This window comes from Fomitiporia mediterranea (assembly GCF_000271605.1).
Source record: "Fomitiporia mediterranea MF3/22 unplaced genomic scaffold FOMMEscaffold_1, whole genome shotgun sequence".
NCBI classification, from domain to species: domain Eukaryota; kingdom Fungi; phylum Basidiomycota; class Agaricomycetes; order Hymenochaetales; family Hymenochaetaceae; genus Fomitiporia; species Fomitiporia mediterranea.
Window position 1 is genome coordinate 4,469,872 of NW_006760386.1, and position 25,077 is coordinate 4,494,948.

General features: G+C 37.5%; 4 protein-coding genes across 4 annotated transcripts; 3 read left to right on the plus strand and 1 right to left on the minus strand.

Moving 5' to 3' along the window:
* Positions 1–12,069: 12,069 nt before the first annotated feature.
* FOMMEDRAFT_101418 (TrkH-domain-containing protein) lies at positions 12,070–15,769 on the plus strand. The gene is made up of 16 exons (XM_007261895.1): positions 12,070–12,152; positions 12,222–12,411; positions 12,479–12,513; positions 12,589–13,139; positions 13,209–13,684; positions 13,764–14,018; positions 14,084–14,091; positions 14,152–14,166; positions 14,223–14,363; positions 14,456–14,617; positions 14,679–14,713; positions 14,766–14,781; positions 14,839–14,996; positions 15,057–15,158; positions 15,215–15,270; positions 15,341–15,769. The coding sequence occupies exons 1-16, from the start codon at positions 12,106–12,108 to the stop codon at positions 15,623–15,625; spliced, it is 2,532 nt and encodes an 843-aa protein (XP_007261957.1). The 5' UTR covers positions 12,070–12,105; the 3' UTR covers positions 15,626–15,769.
* A 273-nt stretch (positions 15,770–16,042) lies between these two features.
* FOMMEDRAFT_101421 (uncharacterized protein) lies at positions 16,043–16,590 on the plus strand. Its single transcript, XM_007261896.1, has 3 exons — positions 16,043–16,112; positions 16,181–16,268; positions 16,322–16,590. The coding sequence occupies exons 1-3, from the start codon at positions 16,075–16,077 to the stop codon at positions 16,394–16,396; spliced, it is 201 nt and encodes a 66-aa protein (XP_007261958.1). The 5' UTR covers positions 16,043–16,074; the 3' UTR covers positions 16,397–16,590.
* Positions 16,591–17,470: 880 nt separating this feature from the next.
* FOMMEDRAFT_164787 (uncharacterized protein) lies at positions 17,471–22,199 on the plus strand. Its single transcript, XM_007261897.1, has 10 exons — positions 17,471–18,729; positions 18,797–19,341; positions 19,410–19,485; positions 19,573–19,598; positions 19,711–19,873; positions 19,934–20,002; positions 20,063–20,125; positions 20,186–20,326; positions 20,387–20,645; positions 20,721–22,199. The coding sequence occupies exons 1-10, from the start codon at positions 18,673–18,675 to the stop codon at positions 21,737–21,739; spliced, it is 2,418 nt and encodes an 805-aa protein (XP_007261959.1). The 5' UTR covers positions 17,471–18,672; the 3' UTR covers positions 21,740–22,199.
* A 352-nt stretch (positions 22,200–22,551) lies between these two features.
* FOMMEDRAFT_130992 (uncharacterized protein) lies at positions 22,552–24,819 on the minus strand (the record flags this gene model as incomplete). The annotated part of the gene is made up of 11 exons (XM_007261898.1): positions 22,552–22,847; positions 22,934–23,168; positions 23,234–23,257; positions 23,324–23,476; positions 23,530–23,592; positions 23,659–23,887; positions 23,953–23,978; positions 24,045–24,120; positions 24,173–24,339; positions 24,408–24,722; positions 24,781–24,819. 11 exons carry the CDS (start codon positions 24,817–24,819, stop codon positions 22,552–22,554), a joined length of 1,623 nt encoding a protein of 540 aa, XP_007261960.1.
* Between the last annotated feature and the right edge of the window lie 258 nt (positions 24,820–25,077).

Genomic DNA, 25,077 nt, shown 5'->3' on the forward strand with positions numbered 1-25,077 from the left:
ATTTCTTTAGAATCTATTTCCTTTTTATAAGGAATAAAGATTCCTATCTTTAAAAATCTGTCTACAATTATTAGTACTGTATCTTTACTAGTTTGTATAATTAGTAGTTTTATTATAAAATCTATTATAACATGTTCCTAGAGTCTTGTTAGAATTTTTAATAGTTATAATAGTAGTTATATTTTTCCTCTCTTATGTTTTGTCTTTTAACATATTATACAAGTATTTACATATTCTTTTATCTAGTTAGTTATTCCTAACTAATAGTATGTCCTCTTTACTAATTCTAAAGTCTTTCTAAGTTCTGAATGTTTAACTATAATACTATTATAATATTGTTAAACAATTCTAACTTTTTCTTTCTGTTTACCTTCTCTTAGTAATAGTATTTTATTATTATAATTAGTTTCTAAGTCTGTTTCTATAGTTTCTTCTATAGTTATTGTTTTAATATGTATTTCTAACTCTTTAAACATTTCCTAAGAGAGTAATACAACTTCCTAATTATCCTTTTTTTCTAGCTTATAGTCAGGTCTTTTAGAGAGTACATTTACTCTATTTTTCTTACTTACTCTGTATTCTATTTTAAAGTTGTATCTACTTAATTCTAGTACTTATCTTACTTGTCTTCTGTTTAACTACTTTTTGTTTTAAAAGGTTTTCAAATTAGATTAGTTAGTTATTATTCTAATTTAATACTTAACTCCTTCTAAATAATGTCTCTAGTTTACTAATACTTTTATAATAGTATATAGTTCCTTATCTAGTACTGTATATTTTCTTTCCTGTTTATTAAAAGTTAAAGAATAATAAACTATAGAATATAATTCTTTATCTTCCTGTTCTTATAATAGTATTACTAAGTATACAAAATCTAATACATTAGTTTCTACTATAAACTACTTTTTATAGTTTAGCCTTACTAATACTAGTACTTTAGTAAATACTTCTTTTATAGCTTTAAAAGAGGCTTCTTAAGTGTCTCCTTATATAAAGGTTCTTTTCTATAATAGTAAACTTAATAATGATTTTACTTTTCTAGAATAGTCTTTTACAAATTTCTTATAGAAATTAAAGAATCCTAGTATTTTCCTAATGTCTCTCTTTGTTAAAGGTCTAAACTATTCTAATATAGTTTTTATCTTATAAGAATCTACTTTTAGTCTATCTTAATTAACTACAAAACCTAAGTAGTCTAATTCCTGTTTATTAAAGAAGTACTTTTCTAGTTTATAATAAAAGTCTACTTTCTTTAATAATTGTAACACCTTTTTAGTTAGCTCTAATAACTCCTTTTGTGTTTAAGTATAGATAATAATATTATCTAAATATATTACTATCCCTTTACTTATTAATTCTTTAAAGAGTTAATTCATAACTTTCTAAAATACTACTAGTATATTTATTATTCTAAATTATATTACTAGTAGTTTATACAATCCTTTATATATTCTAAAAGCTTGTAAGTATTCTTGTCCTTGTTTTATTCTAATGTTATTATATTTACTTTTAAGGTTAAGAGTTATAAACTATTTTGCTTCCTTTAAATAGTCTAATAGTGTATACATTATAAGTATAAGAAATAGATCAGGTTCTATAATCTGATTTAATTTCCTATAGTTTATAACTATTCTTACTCTTGAATTGTTTTTGTCTACAAAGAATACTAGTAATACAATTTTAGAATAACTTTCTCTAATGTATCCTTTCTTTAAGTTTTCCTGTATAAATTCCTTTACTACTTCTTGTTCTATAAGAGTTAGAGAGTATACTAGACACATTTTAGGTAATTCTACTCTTTCCTTTAATTTAATATTTATGTTCTATCTAGAATACTTTAGTAATCTATCTACTTTATCTTTATTATACTTGTTTAAGTAATTCTATAATTCCTTTAGTACTAATTCCTTTTTATCTCTTTCTAGACTTATTCCTAATCTGTTTAGTACCTTTACCTTTTCTTATAAAGCTTTCTATACTATACTAGAAACTTTGTTTAACTGTTTTCTAAGCTTCTGTTCTTTACTAGTTTAATAAGATAGTTTTTGTTAGAGTACTTCTAACTCCTCTTACTTGTTAGTTTCTGTTAACTAATAGGATACTAGATTTATCCTCTTTACAAACAGTTATAAAGTTTCTAACCTTCTTTTCTTTATAGGTAAAGGTGTACTTTCTATACTTTCTCCCCTTTTTCTTTTAATATATTCATTATATAATATAATGTTTTATATTTTCCTTTTTACTTTTTGTATTTACTCTTCTTCTAGTCTTGTTTTATACATTATGTTTAGGTTTACAAATTTCTTATCTACTCTAAAAGTAACTATTCTTACTTTATACTTAGAAAGAATAGGTTCCTAGTATTAAGGTACTTTTAATAATATTACTTATTCTTCAGAAATAGTTACTTTGTCTAATAATGTAGTTATTTCTTTATTTGTATTTATATCTTTGTCTAATAAATATAATCTTATACTAGATTCTGGTTGTATGTTTAGTATAGTTAGTTCCTAAAGGGCTCTATTATAATTCCTATATTATTAAGCTTTTAATAAGTGTTACAAGTGTTAATACTATAATAAGAGTTATAAAAGCTTTTCCTTTACTATATCTTTCTATTTCTAGAAACTAAAGACTTTCTAATCTACTACTATCTAATTCTGAATCTAATAGTATAAGTAGTTTATAGAATAACTTCTTTGTTTTAGTTTTCTTCATACTTCTAATTTGAGAGTATTCTTTTACATTTTTCTCTCTATTTTAGTTCCTTTTCTTTTCTTAACTTTTACTTAGTAGTTTAATCTTTCCTATACTACTTCTGACTTCTCCTGTTTAGTAATTAAACAATAGTTTTACTTTGTTTGAATAGTTAGATTCTAATAAATACTTATTATTATAAGTGTTTATTATTACAAATTTGAACCATCTATTACTAATTCTAGTATTTAACTATACTCAAGTATTATACTTCTATCCTCCTTTATTAATTGTACTATTAGTATTTTTAACAATTACTTTAAGTTTGTTATTCTTTATAAGTTTTAACTTGAGAGCTTTAACTATCTTTAGTAATAATGTACTTAATCCTACACCTGAATTAAACATAGTCTTAATTGTTGTTTACTATTCTTTATATAATATAATTACTTTACAGGTTAGATAGAGTACTACTTATACTGTCTAGTAGATTTTTGTTAGTTACTTTTCTTATAGAGTTACTTTTACCTTTTTCTCTACACTTAAGTTTAAAGACTCTACTACCTTTAAACTCTAAATCAAAAATCCTCTTTACTTGATCCTTCTGTTTCCTCTTCTTTATTAATGTAGGCTTCCTATTCTTTAAGGATTACTGTGTTCCTTTTTGTAAACCTTTTATTAGATTTATACTTTAGCCTTTTACCTTAAGGATTTCTTCTAGTACAATTCCTAGTTATATGTTCTTTCTGTCTACATTTAAAGTATACTATTTCCCTACTTTTTGTTATCCTATTAATTTCTATTAGTACTCTATAATAATTACTAAAAGGTTTGTATTCTTGTCTAAATGTTTTTGAGTATACTATTCCTCTCTCTAGACTGAGAGCTGTATTTGTCTATTCCTTAAATGTTTATTCTATATAACTAAGGATAGTAACTAACTATTGTAATTTGTTAGAGTTTAATCTATTTTTATATAAATGAATTATGATAGGATTCTTTCTAAGTACTCCTAGTTTATACTTATTAGGTAAGTAGACTAATATTCTCTTGAATGTTTTATTGTATTCTATAATTGTTAGTTTTCCTTGTCTCAAATTGTGTATTTGAGTTTGATCTGTCTCTATAAAATTATAGTATTTTCTACTTACTTCTCTCAGATTAGTTAAAAATGTATTATAATTTTTCCAGATTTCTAAAACTAAGCTTTTTCCTTCTATTATAAATAATATTACCTTTCTATTTATGTAACTTACTATTTTCCCTCTTAAGTATAGGATTACTGTTTCTACTTTATTTAAACTATTTATAATGTTATAATGTTTAAAGTGTATTATTAGATTTGTTTTAAACACTTCTAGATCTTCTCCTTTCTGTTCTAAAAACTTTAACAGTTTTAGATTGATTTTCCTTGTTTCCTTCATATTACTCTTTTTCTAGTTACTAGATTCTGAATTTAGTATATAAGAGTCTAATAAACTTGACTCTAAACTAGTACTACTTTGATAGGTCTAATACAACCAACTATAATAATCTAATGTTAGTATTCCTTCTACTATAAAGGTATCTAGTAACATAGACTGTTTAATTTCTTCAACTGTCTAGCTTTCCTAAGTAATAATTTCTGACTAACCTTAGAGGCTTTTAAAGAATCCTAGTAGACTATCTGAATATTGTGTTTCAATTCTACTATAGTCTTAAAATGTTTGGATTCCTTCTTGTATTGTGTTAACAAACTCTTCTTCTTTAGCTAAAGAACCTAATAGTTTACTTTCTTAATTTTCTTAAACTATGTTTTCCTAAGTAAAATGTTCTTGTCTCTAAGAGTATTAAGTATTAAAAGTACTTCCTTCTCTCTTATTACTTTATTACTCCTCTCTACTAATATTTTGTAATATAGTAGTTAGGTTGAATTGTGACTATACTAACCTGTTTAGGAATACTTGTACTATTTCTGATTCAACTTATACTTTTTGTATTCTGTTAGTAAGGTCCTGTATTTTGTCTAAGATTTTCTGTAGCTTTGTATGAATATTAAAAATATTTAGACTTTGTGTATTCAGATCTGATTGTATCCCTTCTAACTTTTCTCCTTATTGTTCTGATTATATAAGACTATACAAGTATATAATTTCTCCTTGTATAGTTTTATAATGTAAGTTTTAACTTTGAGTAAACCTAATTATTCTGTTAAGACTTAAAAATTATTATATTCAAGCCTTTGTTCTAATAACCTAAAGACTATAATAGGTCCCTAGTTGTTTAAATAAGAGTAGTTAGAGTGTAAACCTCTTCTTTAAGCTAATCTTGTATTGTTCCCTAATTGACTCTTCCTCCTACTCTAAGTATATGTAATAAAGAGTATTTCTATAAGTAGTAAAAATATAAGAATAACTAAAGAATTTGATAATAAAGGACTGTATAATAATAAGCTTCTACTTGTGTTTAATACTAGTTATTATATGTATAATGTTCTAATCCTTTCCTTAATCTGATACAAAGTCACTTTTTATAGCTTGTTAACTTTGTTTAGTATAATATTACAAAAGTTACTTACTTTTATAATATTTAGATATTCTTATTCTAGTACAAGTAATATACTGTGTAACAGATTATAATATTGTTATAATGTGTATAGATAGTTTAAGTATTCTTAGATTTGTTCAATCTAAATTTGTTAATTAATAAGAGTGTCTATTATATAAGTAATAGTTAATACTACTCTTCCTTACTTAAAAGATTTTAGAGGAATTTCCCTCTGTATTCAAAATAGTATTTCTTTAATACCTTCTAGTATTAACACTTGTTCTTATGTATAAACTACTAAGTAATTAAGAACTAGTAGTACTTTTTAATTAACCTTTCTTTTCTTACTATAAAAGAAAGTTACTTGTCTTAACAACTGTTCTAAGTAGTAGAGTAACTTGTCTACCTACTTTAAATACTAATTATTAAGATTAGTTAATATTATAAAGTAAGTATTAGAGTTTATATACTTGTGTACTTACTCTAGGTCTAAGTTCCCCTTAGTAGACTAGAGCTTTACTAGAATAGTAAAGATTTGTAACTAAGTTAGAGTTTTATTAAAGTGTTAGATATACTTACTTTACTAGTTCTAATCCTTAGAAATAGTAATAGAATAGAGTATAAAGAGTAAGACTTGTAAACTTATAGAGTAAGAGAGTAGAGGAGTCCTACTTTAATTAAACTACAAGTGTAACCTAGTAGGTTAGTAGTAGAGTACTTCTAAGTACTAAGTAACTTAAGTTAATAAAACTATCTTTTGAGAGCTAAACTAGCCTCCTTATATACTTTTTACTAGAGTAATGTTACTCTAGTAACTTTAGTAACTCTCTTTACTATTGTTCTTATAAAGTAGAGCTAGCTAATCCTTTAGACTGTATACTATACTAGTTTGTGTTTTCTATTAATCTACTAACACTAGTTTGTGTTTTCTTGTATTCTAAATTAATCTTCTAATAACTCCTTTACTATATTATTATGTTTTCTATACTTTCTCTTATACTTCTAATAACTTTTTATAAGTTCTTCTAACTAGTTATACTATATAAACTGTATAATACTTTTCTTATAAAGTAGAGCTCTCTATTGTTCTTATAACTCTGTCTAACTTAATCTGTACTTTTTATACACTAGTTTGTAATACACTTTCTTATAAGGTAAAGTATTATGACTTCTAATAACTTCTTATAACTTTTATAATATAAAAGACTATACTTCTATACTACTTCTAAAACTTACAACTAAAGTTCTAAACTATTTTATATACACTCTAAAACTAACAACTAATGTTTTAGATCTTTCTCTAAGTCTTCTTTAATAGACTTAGTTTAGAAGACAATTATTCTTATTAACTTTTAGCCTTATCTTTATACTTCTGTATTTAATTATAAAACTTACAACCAAAGTTCTAGATTGTCTTATATATTCCTTATGTTGTCCTTATATAGTTCTTATGTTTATAACTTTATTACTTTCCTATCTATATAGTTAAAGTGTATAAAGAAGACTACTTTCTTATAGTCTCTTCTTAGAGCTCTCAGTTCTCTTTCCTTTATACTAATACTAGTCCTTCTTAAGTATAAAGCTTTAGAGTATTAGCTCTAACTCTTTACTAACTTTAATAGTCCTTTGTCTTTGTATAAAGAGTTCCTAACTAGTTATATATAGTTTCTTCTTAAGTAAGTATAATATTTTCCTTTTATCTCTTTAAGTTTTCTTCTAGTCTTTTCCTTTATACTTTTTACTCTAAACACTATACTCTTTCTAAATCCCTTCTTTATACAAGTATTCTAAATAACTTGTCTTTAGTTAAGATTATTAAGTAATATTATACTAGAGTATGTGTTTAACTTTAGAGAGATAAAGACTTTGTTTACAGGTTTTGTTATCTTTTTCTAACTAACTTAGTACTTACTTTCTGTCCTCTCTCTCTACTAATAGATTAATTACTTATTAGTAATAATTAAAGGTTAATAATACTAAGCTAGAGTTCTTACTAAGTACAACAATAAAGGTAGTCTAGTTAATCTAGCTAATCTCTAAACTTGTAACTAATAGAGTTTTGTATATAAACTACTTAATTCTAAGTCTTAAGTTAAGCTTTTCTAAATTTAGTTACTATATTTTATAATTCCTAACATTCTCCTATTCTTACAAAGGAAGGACTTAAAGAGTAAGAAGTAGAAGCTATAATTAATTAATAAAAACAAGAACACAGTCTCTAATACCTTGTTTACTAGAAAGGGTACAGTTTAGAAGACAATCTTTAATTACTTAAGTAAAAACTAGAAGACTATATAGTATTAAACTAATAGGAATAATAGTTACAAGCTAACTCTTATACATAGTCCTTTTTAATCCTTAATTTCCATTCTACAAAACACTTGTAGAGTGTGTTTAACTAATACCTTCTTCTCTCTTATCTTTATCTTTGTATTTAACACATTTTTTCTCTTACTAAACATTCTTAATTTCTATTCTAATATATTCCTCCTTCTTTAATCTCTTCCCTACCTTACTTGTTCCTTATCTTTTATATTTATTCATACTCTCTTACACTACTCTTCCCTTTCTTCTCTTTCTCTCTTCTTCCTAGTAAGGAAGAGTGTAACCTTATAAAGGTTATATACAATCTGTTAACCTTATTACATAACTTATCTTATAAATAGCTTTAAAACATTTCTAAGACTGAATCTCTTCTTATACCTTCTTTAATACTAGTCAATTATCTGTTCTACAACCTAAGTAAGATATTGTTTCTAAAACTATTAAAACAATTGTGTGTAAAGAATTTTACCCTTAATGTTTGTGTTTTAAGTAACCTAATTTTCTACTTATATAGTAACTGTTCCTTCCTTTAAATAAGAAAGTATAAAGAGTATCTTCTTTTTACTATTATAGAAGGCTCTTTTATTAGTAAGAATATATAAGAGACATTCTCTTTTAAAGTTATAATAATTCTTACCTTCTTTATACTCTCTAAGAGTAGTAGTAATCTTTCTAAGGTTTCTAGTAAGAGTATAATATATTACTATAGTAACAGTTTAACTAGTAACTTCTGTAATTAATTGAGAGACTGAATTTATGTCTAAGTATATATATGTACCTTACTAAAACTATATAAACTTATAAGGTATAAGAGAGTTTCTTAAAGGATTTAACATTGTTTTTAAGATTAACTCTAATAAATTAACTTCTAAAGTATTAAATACTCTTTCAAATGCTTAAGTAAGCTCTAAAACATTTGAGTCTTTGTTAGAGGCTAGTATAAATGTTTATAAACAATATATAAGTTCTAGGAAACATTTTTTCAACTAGTTTACTATCTAGACAACTTTAATCTTTCAGTTTTAAACTCTTAAACTACTTATATACACTTTATTCTAAGTACAATCTAATAACTCTTATTTAATAATACTAAATAACTGTAAAACAATACTAGACTTTTAGACTGTAAGGTTTCTAAAAGTATTACTACTTAAGAGAGACTCTAGTCAACTAGTAAACAAAGGCTAAAGATTAAGCTTTATAAATAGTAAGTTAAAAAGTATTTAGAAAAAAGTATAACTATATAAATTATAAAGACAACACACAAACTTGAAAGAGTAAAAGAGAGTAGAGAATGGTAGTAATATAATCTTAAGAGTAGAGTATAAAATAATAGAAAAATAAAGTAACAAATGAGTAAGGGACAATATAGAATTAATAGAATAGTAAATTAGTTTAATAGTTTTTTAAGAAAGTAAAAGGTAAGTTTATAAAGAAAGTAAGGAATACTTAAACAAGTAGTAGCTCAGTTTCAGTAAACTAACTGAGTAGTAGCTTATATTAGACAGATTAGACAGATTGAGTAGATTAAGTAGAAGGAGTAACTAAGTAGTAGTTTAAGTTAGAGAAAGTTAAGTAGTAACTCTAACTATATATAAGAAACAAATTAAACAGTAGTTCAGACTCAAAGGAGAGTTGGATCAGATAGAGAGGGTAGTCAAGTAGTAGCTTAGACTAGAAGAATATTAATTAAGTAGTAACTTAGACTAAGAGTAGTATTAAGGTAAAGATAAGTTTTTTGTTTCTTATATTAGAGGAGATGTGTTCTTTAAGTTAATAGTACTCTTAAACTGTAAATGTAAACCTACAGCCCTTAATCCAACTATATTCCTAAAGCTACTAGCTAGGATTTATACTAGGAGAACAAGTAGAAATATGAGAAGAGTTAAAAAACTAAGGAACTACTGTATTTACAAGTTACTTTTTATAATAACTAAACAATAAGAGTAAAGTAAGGAATAAAACTTGAGAATAAGATTAAAGAAATAATAAGAACAAATATTACAAAGCTAACAAGTGTATTAGAGGCTAGGAAGAATTAACAGAGTATTGTGTATTAGAGAATATAAACTAAAAGGCTATTATACAAAAGAGGTACAAGTTACTATATTAGGTAAGAAATAGATTGACTGTATTATAATTGTATACACTACCTTGTGTCTCTGTAGCTCTCTCTTATACTCAATACTATAACAATCTCTATAAAACTTTGTAGAACAATAGATAAAATGTTAAGAATTATAAAAATCTAGTAGTAATGTTGGTTTTTTACAAAACTGACAGAGATATAAAGAAAATAAAATAGGTCCAATCCTACAATCCTAACACAGAACCTGTAGAATCTCAGACAGAGAGAGAGTAAGACAAGTATAGAGTATATAGAGTAAGTCTAAGAGTATAGGACTACCTAGAGTAGACAAGATTAAGACTATAGAACTAGTCTAATCTTGTACATATATATATACTAAAATATACAAGAACACTTAGAGAATGATAAGCTACAAAGAATGAAGAATGAAAAGGTTAAAGATAAGTAAACAAAGAATGAAGAGGTAGACAAAGGGTAAGAGATCTTAGAATGAATAAAGAATGAAGGGGTGAATAAAGGAAAAGGGTAACAAGGTAGAAAGGGGTAGTAATAAGAGTCACTGTAAGGATCATTCTACACATAGTCTATATACAGTGTATCTGAGGGACAGAAGGCTTTAGAACTGACAGAACTGAGAGCACAAGAGTAGCAGATCATAACACATAGACTTGCTCTATTTGATCTAGTGTCTTGTCAAACTACAAAACATGTCCTCTAACTGTAAATAGTACTAATATATTGACTGTATGAGTCAACATAGTTTGTACATTGTATCAATCAGCTAGTGTCTACATAAGGTCTTTTATTGTTTTGTGTATTGTAACATTAGTATACACTGTATCTGATATTGTCTTTGTTATAAAATGATACAATAGTTTCCCTGTGTGTATACTGTCTGTATCTGTACTAGGGGGATTGTTTGTAAGATGGACACTGAGTAGTATTGCTGCTAGTGCATTTGTAATACATAGTTTCCATATCTTATAGTTCTTTACACTTATAAGCTTCTCTGTGTCTTTAAAGAATGTAGCAAGTTGATTGTTATCAATCTTTAGAGACTCAAACATTAACATAGATTGTGCCATTGTTAGAGGCATTGCATTCATAGGTGGAGCACTAGTACTAGGAGGGGGGTAGATGTCTGAGGTAGAGGTGGCATTCATAGTGTTGTTTGTGTCAATAGTGCCATTCACAAGCCTGCAAGGCTCATAACCTGTTAGAACAGGGAGTTTGGAATGGTACTACATTAGATGCACATATATGTGCACCCTTATATACTAGATACATTGTGCTATACTAGTAAATGAGACGTAAAACGCAGCGTGTCGAATACTCGCTTTATCACCATTCTTTCACATTTCTGGGATTCCAGATTCAGCATCCGAGGCAAATCAAGAGACGCAGACATTGAGCACACATCTTTGAGATTACTTCGTCGTTGTACCCGAATGCACTATAACACATAAATGTTATCCTTGACTTATCAACTCAAGCCCTAATGAACATACTCAAGAAAAGTGGCGACGAGCTCCGGAGCAGACGGCAAGTTCGGGCACGCCACGTAGAGGACTTCGCTTGTCGGTCGGTGTAGACGGGGACGTTGATAAGGATGACGGATATGTGCCACGCACAGGACCCAACATGAAATTTAGGATGATCTAGGTCCGGATGCAACCTCTAAACCAGCTTCAAACCCATTGACGGTGATGAAAAAAGATTGCCCGTTCTCTGACGGAAGAGAAGGAAAATTGGAACGGTAGCATCTGAAATAATTAGCCAAGGTTGGACTCGACAGAAATATTCCTGCTGGAGTAAATAGGACTTAGTGAGACAGGCATAAGATAAAATGCAAGGCAGACGTAAGGTGCTGCTGGGACAAGGATGATCTGCCTTGATCTATGGTTTCCCTGTTTTTCAGCCATTCTCACGTTCTAATCAGTTTCTTTGCCAGATTTGCCGAAGGACATCTACAACAACGCTGTATTGACCAAGCTGAAACTCTCCAGGGGAGTCAGAATCACCGAGATTCGGTAATACGGTATAAGTATCTGTGGAGTTATCTGCGGCGGAAAAAATCTCTGCCCAATGTAGACTTAGTTGCGTCATACAGCAACGAAGAACGGAAGGTCGCGATAAGACGGAAGCAAATCGTGCGCCTAGCAACACAAATTCTATTGAACGAAAATCCTATTGAGATTATGGCTTTTGGAACAAGCTCGATGATGCCTTCCTGTCCGCCACATCTCGATTACTGGCAAACTGGGTTGGACTTGTAAATCGGCGGAATCTATGGGTCTGGGAAAACAAGTGGCAGTGTGAGACGTATTCTTGGCTACGTGCGCATTGCCGGCGCATGTTACATGGAAACCCTGCTAATAAAAGTCCATCTTATTGCCGTCACACTTCTGCTACTTATGCCCTCCCACTACTCCTTTCATCGTTGTCTCGTATGAAGTGGTTGTCGGCTGATGGTTACTGATCACCTTAATTTTTTCCGTGTTCACGTTCTCTTCTTGTAAGCTGGGCTTTCTTATACCTATGAGATGCTATTGGTATGGGGTTGACAATATACTCGTCTGCACAGTACATTTGCGCCTCTAGTGTTCTCCTGGATCTTCTATGGTGCAAATGGCGCTACACATATCCCTTACATCGACGCCCTATATGTGTGCTTCAGCGCGACCACCGTTTGTGGACTCAGTACTATCGACTTGAGCTCGCTCACAGGCTTTCAGCAAGCGCTTCTGTTCATACAGTCTGCTATCGGTAACCAAGTACGTATATTCTTTCGGATGCCCTGCAATGCCGATTCGGGGACTAACGGAACGGAATACTGTAAAGGTGGTTGTGTCATGGGTGATGGTCTATATTCGGAGGTGCGTTGTTTCTATTGAAAGCGCTGTCACCACGACCCAATGCTTACATGTGTTTTATCATGAAATCTCGGGTAGACGGTACTTTCACAGGAAATTGCAATACATCGTCGAGGCGGAGGTTGCAAAGCGCAAGGAACTCGCAGCACTAGAAGAAAGTGCGAGCGGACGGCGACGACTGACACGCTTTTTCACTCGTTATCCAACGAGGCAAGACAGTGATAGGAATGCACACGAAATCGAGCGGGATGACCACGAGAAGGGCGCGAGGCAATCGTCGCTAGAAGGAAGGATAATCCGGCGGACATCCGAACCTCCGCGCCGAGTCGACCCAAATGGGCTGATCTCCGATCCGGTTCCCGTTCCGAATCAGGGATCCGAAAACGCAACTTCGGCATTTACGTCTAAATCCTCAACTCTACGGAACGACAGACTGACAATTGATGCTGGTGGTTGGAGTGATAAAATACGGGCTGTAGGGAACATTGACCCCATCGAGGAGCATCTTCGAGCGTCTCATGAAGGAGCCTCGGCGCCAGAAGGGAACGATTATTTTGGATTGAGGGTTGAGAGTCCCGCGGTGGCAAGCAGTATCAACCCGTCAATTGACATTATCCATGATGACCGAAGTGCGCGTTTCATCTTTTGCCACTTCGCTTTCTTAAATTTCATATTCGCCGGCTAATCTCAAAATCCAGCGTATATTCCACCTGGCGGCGCGCCACTGCGTCGACGTACGACGGTCTGGACGACCCGACGACAGTCCACAAGGCAGCAGATATTAAGAGGCATTCCAGAGGCCGACGAGATAGTCCATGAGGAATATGTCCCATCACGTCCAGCTGCGAAGAACAGAGGTTACGGTGGATTTCCGTATCCTACAACTTATCTTTATCGCCTGCTCCAAAGAGCGTACCGAAGGCTGCGTAACAGGTTCATGGGTTGGCGAGAGCTTAAGCCTACGGTAACGAGTGAAAAGACTATACCGTATTCAAACACCCGAGAATCCGGGAAAATGTATGACATGACGAAGACTGTCAAATATTTTTCGGATTCGTTCAATGCGCTTATTGGACGGAATTCAAAGTTCTATGATTTAACGGAAGAGAATCTCGAGGAACTCGGTGGAGTGGAATATCGTGCGCTAAATGCCTTGCTTTGGATTGTTGCTACTGTGCGGTTTCCAGACATCTTATACTCGTTAAGCCAACTGAATATACTCATTGATATTATCTCTTTCAAACATCTGACAGTATCACATCCTAACCCAGCTCCTTTCTTTCGCAATTATTGCACCGTACCTCTCAATCAGACATTGGGTCTCTGTTTTCAATCCGCCGAGCCTCCATCAACATGTCAGCCCAGTGTGGTATAGCGCATTCCAAGTCGTATCGGCGTACACGACGTGTGGACTGTCCCTCGTGGATCAATCAATGGTGCCGTTTCAGGAGGCGTATCCCTTGATTTTTGTCTGCACGTTCTTAATTTTCGCAGGCTTCCTGGCTTATGTGAGTTTCCCATCTCGTTCTCTCGCTTGAGTGTAATTCGGTAACTGAGTAAGCCGTTGTTCAAGCCCGTCTTGTGAGTTATGCATTTTGTTGGGACGCGTATAGTTATACCTTACCCCTATGCTTTCCGCAGCCTTCGATTCTTCATGTGGGTTTTCCCATCCTCTTATGTCATTCGCGATAGCTGATTCTTGATGCTGGAAGCTGGTCGATTATGAAACTAATCCCGAATACGCGACTAAATGAGACTCTACATTTTCTGCTTGACCATCCTCGCCGATGCTACATTTATCTATTCCCATCACATCAGACGCGACTCCTTCTGCTTGCAATCGTTTTGCTTCAGTGCGTACAAAATCACTTTGCTTTTTACTCTCTCCTTCCAGACCTTCATGGAGCCGAGAAACGTTCTAACAAGCTCGTATTCTGACGCATAGCTGTGTTGATTATTTCTTCTTTCTCGTACTAAATATCGGGGCCGCCGCGTATGAGACAATACCGCTCGGTGTGCGCTTCGCAGTTGGTATATTGCAGGCGACGTCAGCCAGAGCGGCGGGATTCGCAATTGTCTCAATATCGAGCCTTGCACCTGCGTTGCAGTGAGTCTGATGTTGTTGATGTCGTCTTTGCTGCTATTCGCTAAAGCGACACATCTGCTAGAGTGTTATTTGTCATCGTGATGTATCTTGGTGTTTGTACGTCGGTATCATTCATCTCTTCATCACACTTGCTAATTCGATATGCTAGATCCCATCGCTTTAAGGTCAGGTCCTATTATTTAAGATACTACAGTTCCGAACTGACAAGACCGGAATTGAAGTGTCCAAGCTACGAATGTCTATGAAGAGAAGTCTCTAGGTGTCTTCGAAGATGAAGAAGAAGCGGAGGAGACCGACTTTGAGCCGAAAGTAGAGGATTCTCAACCATCGTCGTACGGTCGATACATGGCATGGCATGCTCGGAGGCAACTTGCATTTGGTGAGTCCAAAAGATTCTGCACCCAATTTAGTAGGTCTTCTAATTTGATGAGAAACGAAGATATGTGGTGGCTTGGGCTCGTATTATTCGTTCTGTGTATCATTGAACGCGGCAAGATTCAGAATAGCGACAACTTTGAGTGGTTTACTATATTCGCTCTCAGTCAGCATTTATCCTGTCCTGAATGATTCTCGACTCAACAGAAATTTTTACGACAGTTTTCGAGATCATCTCTGCGTATACAGGTGTTGGCATGAGCCTTGGAGTTCCTTACGTGAGATCCAATCCTTTCTATTTCAGACCGCCTGACACCCAATATTCACGTCCAATACGCCGACCAATAGGCAAACTTCTCCTTTTCCGGTGCCTTTACACCCCTTTCAAAGCTCATCATGGTCGCCGTTATGCTTCGCGGTCGACATCGTGGATTACCCGTGGCGATTGATCGAGCCGTTATGCTGCCTTTTGAATTCCAGAAAGCCGCACCGAGTGATGGTGCCACTACTGAAGAAGGTCACTATGGTGAAAACGGGGCGAGGATGGGAAATACGGATCATATTGCGGTGCTTAATAGGATAATTGGCGATGATAGAAACTCTAAGAAGCAGAACGCGCTGAACGAAGAATAATTTTCACTTCCTTTTGGAAATTGGACTTTTGCCTTGGAGGGATACTAATTCTGAATTAACCTTTCGGTTGTAACTCATCTCTAGATAGCAGGCTTTCGGAGGATAAGGATAGAAACTAGATAAAATAGGGTATTTTGACATAATATTATTAACGGATTGTAAGGGCCGTAAATACACGAGCTGCGAGTGAAATGAACCAGTAATCCTGACTCCTAGGTCACCCATTCAATGAGCACATGTTCATTCACGAGATCCGAGTGGAATGCAGAGAGTAATGAACCAGAGCCTAGCCAGGTCACGATGGAAGTGCCATCGTCATGTCTCACTTTATCTGGACCTCGGATATATAATGCCCATTCATCCCGCGTATTTGTCTCGTCTCTTTGCACAGTACAGACAAACTTGCGTTTACCAGGTCACACTCATACATAACATCGAGCGAAGAAAAGATGGCTTGCGATTGTACTGGCAACATTCAGACTTGCACGTACGTCCCACTTCCTTTGATATTAAGTTCCGGATCTGAGCATAACAATTTTGCTTTGTTTGATGTAGTGCGTGCGGACCGAGTGGTAAAGGCTGTGTATGTAAAAAGAACGAGTGTACGTGCGAGGGGTGTGTTAATAAGACGCATGCTACTCAGGTGAGGTTTCCAATCAAATTAATGACTAGTTCACCGTTTTGATGGTTATGTAGTGTTCGTGTGGAGGTAAAGGCGTGAACTGCTCATGTGCAGATAAGCCTGGTGGATGTACCTGTGCCAGCACGTGAAACATCGGGCAGCATTAAAAAAATGTACAGTGATTCCTTTCGAAATAGCCTGTACGGTGCGATGGGTTATATGGATATGTACTGGATAATGGGTCTTTGTTTGTGTTTATTATAACAGTTCCGAGAGGGTTGCTGAATTATGTTGGTCGATTTGTATCTGTTTACATTTGAAAATTCCAAAAAATGGATTTGGCCTGTAAATGGATTTGGCCTTTCTCCGTGTGGCCCTGAATTGCTGAACTGATATCGCCTAAGCAAGACCTCGAGCTCTAAATCTGACTGCGTATTTGTTGACGCACTATGAAAATTTTAGCATAAAGGATAAATATACTTAGCAATGCTTAAATTAGCAAACACATGCTGTACATCCGACCAGATGTTCAATCGGTTAGATATGCATACGTGCTGTTGAATCCCGAATCCCGATATGTCTTCCCAACCAAGTGCTCCACGATCCGTAGAGCATTGAGATAACGACTGAACCAAGTAGTGACGTTGAAGGTGATATCATTACAAGGATCGCCAATGTATTTATGGAGTAATATGGACCGTCTTTGGTGAACTTTTATCTCGCTATTGTCCACCGACCTTTTGAAAAGCCGACCACATTAGACGTCAGAAAAACTTTCACAATCCGGTACAAAGTAAACATGGCTTGTGACTGTACCGTAAAATCCGAAATGTACACGTATGTCCAATGTTGTCCTACTGTTATATCCGATGATCACGATCATCTTTTTTCTCTTCGGCCAGTGCGTGTGGACCGGGTGGCAGAGGCTGTACGTGTAATGGATGTACGAGCAAGGCGCATGCCACGCAGGTACGGTTTGCTATTCATGTACATATGCTGTAATCTGATGCAAATGCTATGTAACTTCTACGTATATGCCCAATGCGATCTGTTGCGCGCTGTAGTGTGCGTGTGAAGGGAAGGGCTTGAATTGTGACTGCGCGGATAAACCTGGAGGATGTACTTGTGCATGATGGAATCCGATGGGATGGACGTTGTCCTTGGCATTGCAACATGATGTTGCTATATGCAGTGTATTGTACTTGTATCGGATCAGGTTGTAGAGTCAAAGGACAACCAGATAGGTTTTGAACGTTTCTGCAAGTGGATTTGTGACAAAATCGGAAAGTTTGCAGCAAATGTCGACTGTTGCGCCATATCGGAACACGTTGCTCGGGACAAAAATAAATCCGTCACCCATAACAATTGATTTGACGAAGGAAGCTGCGAGCGGTGTAGCGCAGTGCGGTCCCGACAGCGAAGTTGATCTTGGCCCGAGGCTTATCAATGGAAGAACTCACCCCGTTTCAAACCGGTTCACGGCTTCTGCAGTTGGCCGTGTGAACCACGAAGAACAGGAATGAGAGTCGGAGTTTTGCTATTTACACTATGTGAATTGTTGTGTGCTGGAAGTTTTATTGTGGAGAGCAAGTATCGCTGTCTTTGGTGTCCAGTGACGAGTCAATTGCCGGTTCTCTTGCTCGTGTGCGTTTTTATACATGGGTGGTGGTTGTATTGACTGTCGCGGCGGCCGTGTGAGCCCAGTGCAACGGGTGTCACACAGGGTGGCGTTTGGCCATCGACGGCCATCAATTTCTCATGACAATAAGCAGCCAAGAATGGGATTTCTTGGCAAGAACGACGGGCCCAGCACAACGGATTGATGATGGAAAGGTTCCGATCTATCGGGAGGCCAGTTCATCTGTGTATGTTGGAGCCCTTGATCTTCTGTTATCACATTCATGGTATCAACCTATTCGGAGTAATCATGATAGCTGCTCAAGTACTTCGCGTTTTCGTCGGCCTGAAGAAAAATGCTGGCAAAGTGGTTTGGATGCCACGTAGAAGAGTAAGTTTTGGTTCTCGGGTGCCAGCGCGGAATGAACAGTTGCTGTGAACGACGGAGGAGCGGGATGAATGGATTTTCTGCGTGTTTAGTGGACCCGTTGCTAGAGTGATCTGTGGGCACGCAACAACACACGGCTACGGTAAACACCTACATAGACCATCCCCTACGCGGTAGCAGTCGGCTTCCGGGTTCTCTCTACCCTCCTCTCTGAGCTGGCTCTTTCCCTTTCCTTCTATCCTTCCCTTTTCCTCTTCTCATCAACCCTTCCTTCTCTCTCTCCTCTGTATTTAATTCCCCCCTTCCCTCTCCTTACTTTTTCTTTGGTCATTTCTTTCCCGGCTGGCCCGTTCGTTTTGGAGACTTTAAGAGCATTCTTGCCTGTGAGTGCGGGACTAGGAGGAGGAAGGGCACGCAAAGATGCGTGTCAAGCATATTTTGAATCGGCTTTCGGTGGGGGAGAGGCTGAAGCTTGTCGTAAGTCACTTGTTAACTCGTCTGTACCCTATTTTTCTCATTTATTGGATCTGCTACTGTAACTTAGTATGAACGAATCACCCTCACACGGTTCACATTGACGTTCGTTATTGTCGCGGTCATTCACTGTCTTGTGCAGATCGCGCTGCAGACGACTGCGTTCACGTTCAACTCGCGCGCGGCGGATGTTTTGGGGCATATCATGAGTCAGTCGGACGTCCCTCGACAGTATGCATTTGTGGATAATGGGAAGTTGTTTGTGTGTGATGGAGTACCAGACGGAGGACCGTCTGATAACGTTTGCTGGCCAATTGCTGGACCGGGTGTTGTTCCGCCCCCGCCAGATGCGTCTGTTGGACAAATGGATATGAGCTTTGGAGATGACGACGACGATGACGACGACGAAGGTCCTTTCGGTGATGACGAGGATCACTTTGAGAAACAGGATCGGAGGTCCCCGCTTGAGTTGCGTGACTTGACGGCGGTGCCGATAGTCGACGACTCGGGAGCGGTCGTTAATGTTAACGTAACGGGTGTGGATGGTGAAGATCCTAATCAAGTCTTTCAACTTTCCCCTCTTTGTGTCGAAGCATTGAATTGGCCAAATATCATGTGAGTAGCTTTTTTTTCATTTCAGTGGACTTGTCTTTGTGGCGTTTAATTGAATATGCGCTTTGCAGACTCCATGATTCGCGGAGGGAAGACATCGCATTCCTCTTCTATCAGGTCTGGCTGCTCGGAATCTCGCTAGTAACAGTACGTATCAAATTGATTTTCCCGTTTGTTCCGTCTCCTGTGCGTTCCGTTCATTCCGCTGATCCTATGCCCATCACCCAAATATAGATCCTCAACGAGTCTATTCCGCATTTGTAAGCCCCCTATCCTCGTTTTCAATCAAAGTGAAACTCGCAACGGCATCATCATCTATTTTCAATTTTTCTTTCGGAACCGTGTTGCTAACTAATATGATAATTGATATAGGGTTGCTGCGCTCGTAATGCACGGGTTGTCAACTGGGTGGAGCGGTTTTCAGGTGTCGCGCACCGGCCGGTACGAGCGCGAGTATCAGACGCTCATTGTTAATGATACGTGCAATGGCGTGGATATTATTCCGGGCTTTTGGGAGAGACGGATGAATTATTTCGTGGGTCTCGTGATATACTGAGGTTGGTATGACATGCTGATTTGCGAGGCGTGCATGTAGATCCCGATCTTGGTCTTGAATGCTGTTGTGCTTGCCATAACGCTTGGAGTTTCTCTGAAGCTTTTTAGCGTATGTATACCCTCTTAAATATTGCTACATGCCACAGCTTGACGATCATTTTGCTCTTAGGTATATGCCAAACAAACATTCAACCGTGTTGGGGCATCAAAGAGGATGAATGTGATGTACTCTGTAAGCATTTCCTATCCAGTCCTGCATGGGTATAGCGCTCGACTCATTGTTCATCGATAGTACATTCTCCTGCTGTCCGTCTTCCTTCAGCTCTCTGCGTTCTTCACCATCTGCGGATCGGCGTTATGGATCGATGTCATGAGCAATGGCATCCTAACCGGTAAGGAAGGTTATCGGGTGATATTCACCATCGCGAGCGTCGTAAGTGTAACTTCGCTTTTTCCTTATAAAATGGCTAGACTCATATATTCGTTCGCATAGGTCGAATTCCCTTGGGTGATTCTCGGCTGGATTTCTTTCCGTAGAGAACACCGCATTTGGTCACTGGTGTTCATCATCATTGGGATGTTACTCTGCGCAGCTTGGACGACTATGTTCGCGAACGTGCTTTATAGATGGGCGATGCAGAACTTCCCATTCTTTGCTACGTTAACGATCACAGCGTTTATTGTGCTTGTTGCTACGGTCATTCTGGCAGTGATCTGTCGGATGCATTTTGGGAGGGGGCTGCCTCAGTATCGTGAGTATCCCCGGGTAGTATAAACGCTGATGAGACGGATGAGGGTTCTGACGATCTGTTGACTCTTTTTTTTAGTGAAACGAGAAGAAACGTTCGATGATTCGAGTTTCGTACCTGTCATCGTCCCGAATAAACGCCAGTCGAAGCTCGTCTCCGTAATCTTCCCAGACAAACGAACGAGCGCGTTGCGGAGGATGTCAGATGAGAAAAAGACCTATACTCTCAATCCCTACGATCGTCGTGGGCAAGGCCAATGGACATCTCCTAACGGGAGTGTCGTCGACATCAAGCCTCCCAGTGGACACGGACACGGCCACCGCTCAGAAGTATCTTCTGTGTATACAACTGTAACGAGTGCCGGCGCTTCGGACGGACACAGTCATGGGCATACCACCGCAGAACAGAACGCCCGTGAGAGGAACTCGATATTCTCACGAGCTCGCATTCCGTTTTTGCGTTTCTCGGATTTATCAAAGTCGGGGATGGGGAAGTTAACTTCGAGGTTCTCGGCTTATACATCGAGTAGCTCGACTTCGGATTTAGAGGGAGGTGGGATGCCGGAGGTGTCTTTGCCGATGCCTCTACCTGCTGCACCGAGGAAGAACAAAGCAAGCATTAGTAGTACGTATTCTGCTGCTTCATTGGCCCGATCGACCATGTCTGCTCGAATGCCCGCACCTCTGGAAGAAGCGAAGATTGGGAAGGCGACGCTGAAGAGCATGTCGATACGTGCAGTGCAGATGCCTCCGCCAACTATACATGTCATACCCGCGTCATTGACGCGCCCGTATCCGTTCGCCGAGGCGGAAGCGGTGGGTGGTGATGAGGTTGCTACTCGCCCTGCCGCTGCTATTTCAACGCCTGCACGGGAAGAGAAGATGGAGTTCACGACTACTACTAGCTCGAGATCGGAATCATCGTACGGACATGCACGATCTGGTTCCGGTTCGAGTTCAGGTTCTAGCTCTGGGAATGGGAGTGTGAGTGGGTCGAGGAGTGGACGCTCGGAGACTCACATACCGGGAATACGCTCTTCGCCTCCAGGGAGAGCTTTCGCAGGTTTACCAGGAAACCCTCGAGTGTATCGCTCTTGAGTTTACCGTTTTCAATCATTCATTGATTTGATTTGATTTGATTTAATCTGATATGATTTGTTGGGCTGTTGTTTGTGCTGTCCTTCATTGACACATTCCCTCCTTTTGTCGAACCCTTCACGCGTTGTACCGAAACGAGCTGAGCCGGGTCGGTGTGGTGATTTTTCATGACTAGATGAGTCAGTCATTCAGAGTATATAATTAGCCGTTTTATTTCATTTTCTTCATGCTTTTGGTGACGGAGGACTGGTGCTTCCTGTCTCCATTTCTTCTCTTCACTTCGCACCACTCGCTCATGCATTGTTGCCTTTTCCATTCGGTATCTACATGCATTTGTATAATTTACCTCATCCCACTCTGCTGTCCTACACACTCTTCCTTTCGCTTTCTCTTAAGATTAAGGTTGGGGCTATATGCGTCGGAGCATTAGGCATTGTTTGTATACATACACATATATGGCAGATTTGATTCAGAATATATCAGACTGGGATGCGTGCACACTACTGTATGTAGACAGTACATCCAGCGGTGCTCCCTTAAAAACGGTTCCTAAATAATGAATGATTGTTTGACGACGTTCGTACTTCAATTTATACAATCTATCCTTTACATTTGCTTTCTGCCAAGTAGCGCAACAACCTGAAAATGAATGTTCATGGAATGTATGTACATAAAATGCCATCAAGGCTTGTGTGAAAACCCAAAAAGGGGCTAGCGAAGAAAGTCGACAGCTAAAGTTGAAATATGGACAACGAAAGGTGCGAAAGATGAAATAAGAATAGTCCAATTGGCATTCATTTCAGGCAAATACTTCATTGTAACCCATCAATCTTCACCTCCCTATTCTTCTTTGAGTCGGTCTTGCGGTCCGGCTTCAAGTCCAACACTCTGTCGAAATCACTTGCAACGTCAGAATGAGATCGTGCTTCTGCTTCTGTGTCAGTATCACGATTGGTGTCACGAGGGAGAAGGACGTTGACGATCTTGAAGTCCACTTCGAAGGGATGCTTCTCGAGGTCGTCATCTTTGTCTCCTCCTTTGCTTTGGACATTATGTGGGAAGACTTCGGGTTCGAAGTCTGAGCGTGTTAGGAGGTGGTTTGCATAGACTGGGTAACAGTAGATCAAAGAAAAGGTAAGTTTGCTGTTAGTCCCGTCTTCTTGTTTGTCACGATAGAAGAGAAAGTTGACGTACAGTACTGAGCTAACCCCTGATGGAAATTTCGCCAACATACGATCCCAAGTACGATACTAACAAGTTGAACCAGCTGTGCGGAGACGGAGAGGCAAGCGAAGAACGGCCATTGGATCCACGTCCAACGGAAGACTTGGGAGTAGTAAAGGATACTCCAACCGCCGACGTAGATCAAGCCAGCGATAAGGAATGCGATCATCGTTCGTCGCATTTCTCGTCGGACAGAGAACCAGCCCTAAGTTAAAAAGAAATAATTTAATTGACTCTTCCCTTCGTTATTAGTTGATGATTAGAACTGACTGTCGCGATCCATGGTATGAGTAGCTAAGTAATGTGAGGTACAGCATTAGTCCTCTGCTAAATAATATCGAGGTAAAATATAACACTAACAACGTTCGCGATAGTGAATGCGATCAAGTACGCAGTGTTGTGACTTGAGATGTTGACCAGTGCTCCGTTGATAAGCTGATCGATCCAGAGAGACATCGCAGCTACTAGCAAGTAGACAGACATCTGGAGGCAGATGAACACTCCCAGAAAGTACTTAAATTAATCTCGTCAGGTACTTGGATTATTGCTAGAAAAGTGCTACGTACCCTGTAACGCTTGATGAGGTGCTTCGGGGCGCCAACTCGGGTAAACATGCACTTTGCATAAGTCTATGGGGACACGGAGATCCATCCATATTAGAATTAGGATTACCCGTTGAAAAAACTTGAACGAACTTTGACAAGCTTCCAAACCAAGTAACACGACAGCCCAAGAGCGATCACGTTCAGAACGAGGTCGACGATCTGTACAGATACTCGCTTGTGGAAGTAGTGTGGAAATAGATCAATTCCACATGGGCCATTCGTGATGAGTGCATCAAACCGTCGGTGGATGTCGAGCGTACGCCAGATTTCATATGCAGACCAGGTAGTTGAGAGAACACGCATAAAAAAGCCTGCGAGTCTGGATTGGGAGAGGATGAATTACTAAGGTTGGAGAAATATCACGGAGGGAGACACAAATCCTACAGGTGCGGAATCGAGTCATACATAATCTAAAAAACGGCGACTTGTTTAGTCGTGTTCGTATCAGGAACAAACGGTCGCAATGCGATGCCCACCGCGAAGACCGAAATACCGAGTAACCAAAATTCAGATCCGATTAGTGCAAGTTCTTCGCGCTTCGAATTCTTGAGTCTGATACGGAGAAATCAGACTTCTTCAAGTGTTAAATGCGCTTGAGTCTTACACTTGATCCGCGTAAATTAATACTCGCGTACATGTTCCGTTTAAAAATACTTGGTCTCCGTTATCGACAGCTATGGACGAAAACTCGACGCCGATAACTCCAGATGGGTCTTCGACTGGAGTTGCGTTCGTAGAGGTCTTGAGTTCTTCAACTACTGGATCTTGAACCTAATACCAAACAAGCATCATCTCGAGTGAGATTGACGGCAACGAAACGGAGAAATAAGAAAACTTACATCTCGCGTCCGAAACCCAGGTGGAACGTTGATAAGACCGGCACCAGACTGAAAGATGAGCTCGCACAGATCTTGATGTTCTCGGGTGACCGGTACATGTTTGCAAAGTTTCAGAGTAAAGTCGCCATCGTGTCTCTGCAACCAAGCAACTTGGTCTTTGGGGACATCCGCCTCCTTCAGAATAGTCGAGACTCGGCCGTCGGCATCATTGTCAAACGAGAAAAGTACCGACTGTACGATGCTATGGACAAAGCAGTGCAGGAAGGAAAAGAGGAAGAAGAATGTTGTGATTTTCGATATCGTAATGCGGAAGAACTATGGTCAGAAAAATTATATCAGTCAGACATTAGGATGACACGTATTACAATATAACCTGAATATTGTCCCTACCATAGTCTTTGTCCATATCCATACTCTCCTCGAGTATCTCGAAAATGGGTCCATGATGCTCCGTAGGTAGGTACCTTAAACGCCTGGAGCCCGGCAAGCGCTTAAGCTTTGACGATTTGACTTTCAATTCAATTAAACAAACGGAGAAAAGGTCCGCGAGATCACCAGTCTCGCCACGAGGGTCCGGCCACAAATGAAAATCAAATATACAGCTCGAAGAAAATGGAAAGGAAAGCAACGAAAGAGCGAAGAACAAAAGGCGAAGAGGGAAGGAAGGAAA